The sequence below is a fragment of the Crocodylus porosus genome, unplaced genomic scaffold (assembly GCF_001723895.1).
Source record: "Crocodylus porosus isolate Cpor-Errol unplaced genomic scaffold, CroPor_comp1, whole genome shotgun sequence".
Classification (NCBI taxonomy): Eukaryota; Metazoa; Chordata; order Crocodylia; family Crocodylidae; genus Crocodylus; species Crocodylus porosus.
In genome coordinates, this window is record NW_017728906.1 from 178,674,728 (window position 1) to 178,683,739 (window position 9,012).

General features: G+C 37.6%; 1 protein-coding gene across 1 annotated transcript in view; it reads left to right on the plus strand.

Moving 5' to 3' along the window:
- Positions 1 to 655: 655 nt before the first annotated feature.
- DCUN1D5 (defective in cullin neddylation 1 domain containing 5) overlaps positions 656 to 9,012 on the plus strand; it is a 15,619-nt gene continuing 7,262 nt past the window's right edge. Inside the window, exons 1-3 of the mRNA XM_019530265.1 lie at positions 656 to 768; positions 4,851 to 4,921; positions 5,329 to 5,420. Coding sequence (XP_019385810.1) covers positions 4,880 to 4,921; positions 5,329 to 5,420 — 134 coding nt within the window. The 5' untranslated portion in view covers positions 656 to 768; positions 4,851 to 4,879. The remainder of the gene's footprint in view (positions 769 to 4,850; positions 4,922 to 5,328; positions 5,421 to 9,012) is intronic.

Genomic DNA, 9,012 nt, shown 5'->3' on the forward strand with positions numbered 1-9,012 from the left:
GGGGGAGGAGGGAGCAGTGTAGCATAAACTGAAAAGATGTGATTTGAGTTTTAAGTGTTGAATTTACAAGTGCTATAGTTTTTGTATTAAAGTAAAGATATGAATACGAGTTTTAAATGACCACTGGCTGCTGTTTGAATTGAAAGAGTTGTTATTATAAAATAGCATGATGTTGGCTCTAGGGTAGAGGGAACTGTGCATATCTCGGTGATGCCATAGGAGTGTTCAAGGATGTTCGGTGGCTCTTAGTACTTGCATTGTCATGTTGCTTGTTGTGGCTTGTTACTTTTCTCATATACATAGACAAACGCTACGACTTCTTTAAATGAAATGATAATGTGAATGATGTGGACCTTTAAATTGAAAAAGTGTATGTAACTGGGGTATTTGAATATAAGTAGCCTGAATTCCTTGTTGAACGCTGTAGGTCCCATTGATTTAAATTTGATTTGTGCTGCTTAGTGCTTCTGAAAGCCACTTGCAGTTCAGTGTCCATAAAACTGATGACATGTGGTGCACACACGACATATGATGTCTGACTATAGATATAGAGATGCACATTGTTAATGTTGGCTTGACCTAATAATAAGTAATTTGCAATTCATTGTACAAAATCTTTTTAAACATGAGGAACAGGAGATATAACATCTTGGGTATCTTTATATATTTCTGTAAGCTATTGCAGATCACAAGCCTCTGGTAAAGTGATAAGTGGAGAGGAGCATTTTTCAAGCAAGAAGTGCCTGGCCTGGTTTTATGAATATGCAGGTATGAATGTAATAGCAGCCATGTTTAAATGTTAATATGGTTTATTGGGAATGTTCAAGCTGAAAACAAATTTAACTAAATGTATGACTATTCACATTTATATTTTTCTGAATACATAGACCACAGGAAGCATGCAGATTCATATTTCTTGAATAGTTATGTTTACCCAGCTTCTTGTGTATCTCTTTCTTTTTCATCTGTTTGTCCTTTCTTTCCCAGTTAACCAGCACTTTGGTTGCCTATTACTGTAACTTTACGTAAGGCAACTGCTATTACACTGTTTAGTTCTGATTCAGATATGTCCTTCCTATTAATTTTTGTGTGTGTGTGTGCAGGTGGGTAGTATGGGCATGGTTCCCTGTACAGTTTCATTGCATTCAGGTTAAACAAAATTAAACCATGCAGTAGATGAAACAATTAGGAGAGTCATTAAATAGTTAATAGCCCTGTACTATCTTGTTTACATTACAGCAAACTGATATTGGCTTATACTTATTAGTTATATAAAGATTCACACAAAAATTTACATCTCAAACGCCAAAGGATTGTTACAAATATGTTAAAAGAAGCTCTCCTTTAACTGTTTTGTAACTAATTGTTCATCTTAACAAAACTATCTCCTTTGCATAATTTATTAAACGCTCATGGGGGGAAGGGTGGCTTTTTGTCTCCTGTTCATTAACAGTTTCCAAGGCCCAATTTAATTGTTTAATGATTTGCAGAGCCTTCCTTTTTTAGGCTGCTTGATAAAAATCTATCCTAAATAGTTGGATGACAGGATGTCTTTGCTAGCCATTCCAACGAGTTCATAGTTTTTATTGGGTAGAAATTGGATCAAGCATCTGCATCAAAACTGACACTAGTTAGTTAGTATTCCTATTGACAGTTTTTCCAGAAATGAAGTAGTAGTAGAACTACCCTTTTAGCCCTAACAGTGATACCTCCAAAATCAGGTTTGAGGCATGTTAGCTCGGACTCTCTATCTGCCACAGCTTTCTTTTGGGAAAACTAAAGGCTTTCAGTTGCATGGGCTTATGGTTAATACTAGCTTTGTATGAACTAAATGCAAATGGCATTTAGTTTTATTATATGGAGTCTTGGGATATAAACAAATGTTGCCTTAGTGCTGCCATAACATTTTTTTATGGTGGCACAAAGGCCAAGCAAACAGACTTCCATACCCTTGTCATGCCACAAATGCCCAAAGTTTGTGGCTGTGACATGGGTATGATCTTATGCAACTGTTTTGCACCCAACGCATTTATTTAAGGCATGAGAGTGCAGGCAGCATGGAGCTGCTCTCACGCTCCAGCCACCCCAGGCAGGTGCCCCCAGAGCTTCAGGGGACTGATTCTGGCATGCCCTGGAAATCCCCATTCCTAGGGCATGTGGGATCAGGCCTCTGAAGCCCCAAGAGCTCATGTCAATGCTCCAGTACCAAATCTTATACTCCGGCTGATCAGAATGGTCCTGGGGCTGGGAGCCAGTGCGGTGACCTTGCTCATGTGCATCCCAGCACTGGAATGCCAGTCAGCTAACTGGTGGTCTCAGCTCCAGGACCATACTGGAGCTGGCATTCCCTGCTTACAGAGACACACCCCAAAGGTTCCCTGGGGTGCATCTCTGGGAATGTGTTGCCCATTGTCCCACAGGATCAGCATATTAACTGCAGATCACCTGATGCAGTTCAAATGCACTGGAATGCATCCTGGCACAGCTGATCTGCTTCATTTGGTGATCTCTATTTATACGCTTGGACTATATGTATCTTTTTTTTTTTTACTTTCACAATTAAAAAAAAATGTGCGCATACGTGTGCAGGTATAACACAGATGCCTCCGTGCACATTTTTTTTTACATTTTAAATGTACTTTTACATTTAAAAAGTGTGTGTGTGTATACACACTTTTTAAATGTAGAAGTATAATATATATATATATATACACACACACACACACAAACTATTATTGCATATTAGTGCATTATATATTTTTGTTTAAACATGTAATAATTTTTTTTAACTGTAATGCATTGTGAGAGAACAATTAACAACAGTGAGGTTATAACACTTATTTGCATGGGTTTTGTAATAGTGCCTTGTGCTAAGAACCTAGTGCTGAAAATGTGGTCAATTAATGCCCATCAAAGTCTGTGGGCCTGTTAATGACAGAGAAAATTTCTTATGTATATGTGTTCTCTAGATTGATGCTTAAATTATTATCATCTTCTGTGTCATTTATTTCTTCACAAAATCAGGTACTTGACATCTGTATACTGTCGTACATACTTTTTTAAACCAGTGATTGTACTGTGCGAGACCTTGCAGGAGACCCACATTTGCTTTCCCATCTGTCCAACGCAAACTTATTCCATATAAAAACAACAACTCAGAGCATTCTGACTAGACTACCACTCTAGGCCACACCAGATATTTAAATATGTTGTAATTGCCAACCTATAAAAGGGAGTTTTATGAAAGGTGATAGACATAATGCACATAACTTAAGATGTATGACAGGATATAAACAATAATACAGTAATGGGTCCCTTACATTATTCATGGGTGACAAAAAATAATTTCTAAAATTACTACTTTGTCCTGTAAACCTAACATCAACCACTTGGGGTTTAAAAATGCAGGCTGCCTATACACATGCTCGGGAGGTGGGGTGCATTTTAATTATAGCAGTTTCCAAAAAGCCACTTTAATTGAAACACCTCATTGTCATGTGTATTACGCCTCCCCACACTTAAAAATGGCCACAAGGGTGCTTTGGCTAAATCACAGTCAATGAGGTTTACATAAAGCAACCCCTCAGCCATTTTAAAATGTGCAGGGGCTTAATACACATGGCGGTGAAGCAGTGCTGGAGTGTTCTAATTGCAAGGCAGAACAGACTCTTAATTGAGTCTGCTCTGATGCACTCTAATTAGAATGTGAACCAGCATGTGTATAGATAGTCATGTTTTAATAGATAGTAAAATAGTATCTGTTTTATCTCTAGCATCTCTCCAATGGTATGTGAGGAGAACTGCTAACAATGTGTCCATCAACTTCACTAATAGTCCAGAAGGAGCAGTTGTTGCAATAAGCTCAGCAGAAATATTTGTAGTACCCAAAAGAGGTTTGCTGAAACAATTTAATGGATAAACTGCAAGAATATGCCTGTACGTGCTTTTTAACGTGCCAGTCTTGCTGCTTCTAAAAAGCCTTTTTGTACAAAAAGGAAACAAGTAGCAACCTACAATGTAGAAAAACATCATTCCAGTTCTAATTGAAATTATAATAATTTTATACTGAATTTATTTATTTGTACATATTAAACTTATTTCACTATTTTTATAACAACAATACATATAAAATACCAACTTATGAAGTGGAGATTATGGAAAACTTAATAAGAAAATTCATTAATCTATGAAATAATTAATTCCATATGATTTGAGAGTTCTTCCCCTTGCATATCTGCTTTTAAACCAAGTCTGCAGTACTTAAAATAGTAGTAACAAAAACAAGTTACTTTGAGCAAATGCTTTCTTGACAAAATAGTTATAGGGCTTCTTGTTTACTGGGGATATGTCAACAGTGCACTGTGACATAGAGGTATGCAAGCTAGAGTTAAATTAGCTAATTCTGGGTCTGTAAGCAGTCTAGTCATAGCAAGAGAGCTTAATGCAAGCCTCAAGCCTATCTGAGAAACAGAAGAATTGGCCCACGCTGTGCTAGCCAGGTAATCCTGGTGTAATCTGACCTAGGTAGTTTAAAGCTGACTTAAGTATTACTGTTATGATTGCATTGTAGATATATTGTATGTCAAAGCATGCTAAAGGTGATTGAGTTGCATTGGCCGTTACATCTTTTTAAGGGTCGTAACTGGTACCCTCTCTTCATCCATCCTCATGTTGTAGATGGAGTTTGTTTCTAACTCACAAACTATTGAAATGAATGCAAACAGTTCCTTATGGTGTCAGTTTTCAAATATACTTTTCAGTTGGCAGCTTTTATGTTTGTATGCATCAGTACTGCTCATAAATTTCAATACTTTTGTATAGTTCAGTCTAGTTTCTCTTTGTTTTTTAAGGTCCTGATGAAGTTGTAGGACCAGAAGGTATGGAAAAGTTCTGTGAAGACATTGGTGTTGAGCCTGAAAATGTAGGTTTTATTATTGCACACTAATGGGAATTCTGAGTAAATAATTTGATTTTATTTAGATTTAGGCAAATAAGAGTAACTACAGTAAGTAACAGGGAAATTTATTGTGGCTTTTTAGTTTGGGGGATTTTCTTGTTCTTAAGATTTCAATATGAGGATTTCAATCAAGATTTTAAACGTCAGGTAAAGTTCTTAAGAATATAACATTTAAGGGAAAGATTATTCTATATATTTAAATAATTTAAAATGTTAATACATTTTAAAATACAGTTAAACCATTTTTATTCCTAAATGCATGAAATTTTCTTTATGAACAACTAGAGATCAATCACTACTGCTAAGTTACAGTAATAGTATTTTTCTTCTTTGTTTGGTGAATATTCCTCTCTTTTTCCCTCTTTCTCTAGATCATTATGCTAGTTTTAGCTTGGAAATTAGAGGCTGAAAGCATGGGTTTTTTTACCAAGGAAGAATGGTTAAAGGGGATGACCTCATTACAGTAAGAGCTTTATTTTTTATATATATTGTGATATATTCAATTTGTTTTGAAGCAGCAGATTAATTAATTATCCTTTCCATTTCTGGGTACTATGCAGGCTTAACAAGTTAAAGAACATTTTTCCTTCAGGTCAGCAGTTCAAACCTTTCCTCAATCAGTCCCTAGGAATAGCTGCAATCTGCCACTAGAACATCAGTTTGGTTTTGTGTGACCCTAATAAACTAATGCCTTAATCATGTTTTTGAATGTAGCTGTAGTCAGCAAAAGGTTGATGGAATAGGTGTGGGAATATTGCTGAGGGCATCGTGATGGGTACTGTTTCTTCCCCCTTAGCAGTTTGGCTAAGTAAAGGCTGGAAACTAATTTTGATCCTCTAATACTGTCTGTCACTCTTATCATAATGGGTAGACGGGTGGTAGTTACAAGTAATATTTAGGTTGCATAATACTCTCTATTTATAAAATATTCCTTCCTTTTCTTTGAGAAACACTCTTATCTCACTTGTTCATGGTAGTCTTTGATATTCATCAGTAGGATTATTCTTGAGCCAGAGAAGCTCTTTTTTCCCCATAATGTTGGTAGTGAAGTGGAAAAAGAGCAAGGCCAGACTCAACCTCTGTGTTCCTCTAGTTGCCAGGATCCTGCTGGGAGATCATAAGTGCAAAATTCTTTGCCTCTATCAATAGGTGTTCAGGGAAAAAAGTCAGCCCAGGCTGTGCATTGTCTACATAATCTTTTACCACCCAACACTTGGTTCAAGTAGCTTGTTTTCCCCATCAGAGGTCATGATAAAGTGCAGACACTCCCCTCAACACGTGGTGGCAGGAGGGTAGGTTAAGGTTGGACTTCCTGATCCCAAGCCTCTCAGGATCTCCAATCCATCCCTCTTTTTAATAGGCTTCAGGAAAAAAAGCTGTTCTTTATCTATTTGCACATAGGATGTTACATAGAGGATTTACAAAAGCGTTTTAAGCAGATCAGAAGATGAATAGAACAAAGGACATTGATGCTTCACTTAGTATGGTCTGTTTCCTCTCCCTTTTCCATCCCCTGCACCCCTATCACCAGCTCCCCACACCGGAGTGGAATCTGGAATCCTTAGTTAGGTGCCTGCGTTCCATATTGCATTCATGAGGAAATTTTAAGTGGTTTAGAATGATGATACAAAAAAAAATAATAGGCGGGGAAACCATCTAGAATTAGCCAACAGAAAATCCTGGGAACAGTGATATTTCTGTACTCCTACCCTTTTCCAGAATTTAGGCACCAAATCAGTGCTGCAGGCAGGTGCTCCTACCCTCTCAGGATCCACAGCCTGGAATTCTTTCCTATGACTATGTAACTACTTTCACTCTTCATTTAAAACAAGACTGGAGAAGGAGGCAGTAGTGGGGATACTTACATTTTAAGTAATACTCAAGTGGTCGGAGCTCTTGCCCAGAAAATAGGAGACTAAAATGCAAAATCTCGTTTTTCACTTCCCAAGGGAGTACCTTAATCCCCAGACTAGAGGTATTCTCCTTCCCTCCTGGTAACTCGCTTATAGGTTCAACTGTTTAGCTCAGAGTTTGAACCCTTGCTTTAACACTAGCCTATGCATCCTTTTTTAGACTGCAGACTGACAAACCATGGACCAGCAAACTGCAGACCAGCATACTGCAGTCCAGAAGTGACCGGCATACCGCGGACTGAAAAGAGTTGACTGCTGGTCTGCAGTATGTGGGTCACTTTGGGTTCGGCAGCAAACCTTCCTGCAGACAGGCAGCCAACCCATTGCAACTTGGTATTGGGCCATGTCCCCTGGGTTGGGAATCTCTGGCCTTAGGTAATCACTATCTATCAACTGAGCTACAGAAATAAAGGCCCAAGTCATTCAATTATCTAATGATGTAGGTAGATGTTTTTTGTAAATCTTACTAAGAACCCTGCTGGAGTAGTCATGGAAGCTAGATCCAAGCTATATCTTAATTCTTTCTAAGTCCAAAAATGCAGTACCCAAAACTGTCTCCTCAGCTGCCACACCACATACTGTTCTGTTTAAAAGTTCTTCAGACTTAAAGTTCTGCTGCTGGGCTTGCCTAAAACTTCACCATTATGAGTGATTTGGCACCTAGCTCCTAACTAAGCCCATTTTAGATCCAGAAAGTAGAAGGAAAAATGCCTAGATTTCCAAAGTGGGTATACTTCTACTCCTCCTGGTTATCGTGTACCACTGAATTTTTTTTCATTAAACAGTAATTGAGTCAAATCCAGAATCAGTCCTCAGAGGAAGCACCATAACCTAGAACTCCTTCCCCAACTCAGCTGAATACGCTAACTGCTGGCTACAGAGTCATTTCCCCCTTATTTACTCTCTCTGGCCCAGGGAATTTTAAGTTTTGTTCCGTTGATTGGCTTACATTATGGGACTGTTGGGGCGGTGAGAATGTGTTAGTCTGCTGCTCCTGTTGTGGCTGTGCTACTTTGGGTCTTGAGGCTCTCTGTTAGGCTTCCCCTTATTTGGAAGATGTTGCAGAGTTGATGCTTTATATAACTGGAGCTACAAGCAGTATGGATCCAGTCCGGTAGTGTAGTTTTGTGTTGATTTGGATCAACTGTGATAGCACGGATGGTGGAAACCACAGGCCAGTTTTCGTTCTCTTTTGCATTTTAAATAAGATTCAAACAAAGCACGCTTACTGCAATATTTGTTTGGGGGTTTAGTGTTGGTGTGACTCGTGTATTGTTCAAATGCTGCACAATAACATGTCATTCTGTGGGGGGGGTTTCTTTTTTTTTTTCTTATTTTTTAAGTGGATAAGTCATCACTGATATCTGACACTGAATTTTCAAGAAAGTTTGGTGTCTTGGAGGCTGTACAAGGCATTTTTTTCTATGACCTAAGGAAGAAATTATGGCCATAGAAATGATCGATTTTGATTTAAAAAAAATAAATAAATTGTGAGACTAACTTTATCCTAAAATTTGCTGGCTCTGGCTCTTGCAGCAGGATGCCAAAGCAGTTTTCTCATGCATATAGCACAGGAAATGAATCCCCTACCACAATATATATAGTAAAATACTTATCATTGGTGGTATACGTTATCAATATTACACACATTTTAATCTGAATTAAAAATAATTTGCGAGAAAAATCATGAGGAGATAATTGAGTTAGGTGCTTATATTCATCGTAGACTGGCTTTTCTATATACAAGCGAATTCCTTTTGTACTTGTGCCATATTTAATGAAACAGATCTAAAAATTACTTATGTTATGATCTATATTTACTCTTGCAGTTTGCCATAATTATACGTGGTGTCTTACACACCTTCACTGCCTGCTCTGACGAGTCTGTACTCCAACTGCAAGTGCAGGGGAGCATGTTACGGTTGGGCAGGGTTCCAGTAGATAAACTCTTTGCTTGCATCTCTAGAGAGGATTATTTATAACCCCCTCTAGAGATGCAAGATTATATAATGTTTGTGTAAAAATAATTAACTTTATTATTAAAACTTGGGGAGAATATTTTAATGTTTGGATTTTTTTGATGAATATAAATTAAAAAAAAACTAATTTAGTTTAATTAAATTAAATTAGTAGCTGTTTAGA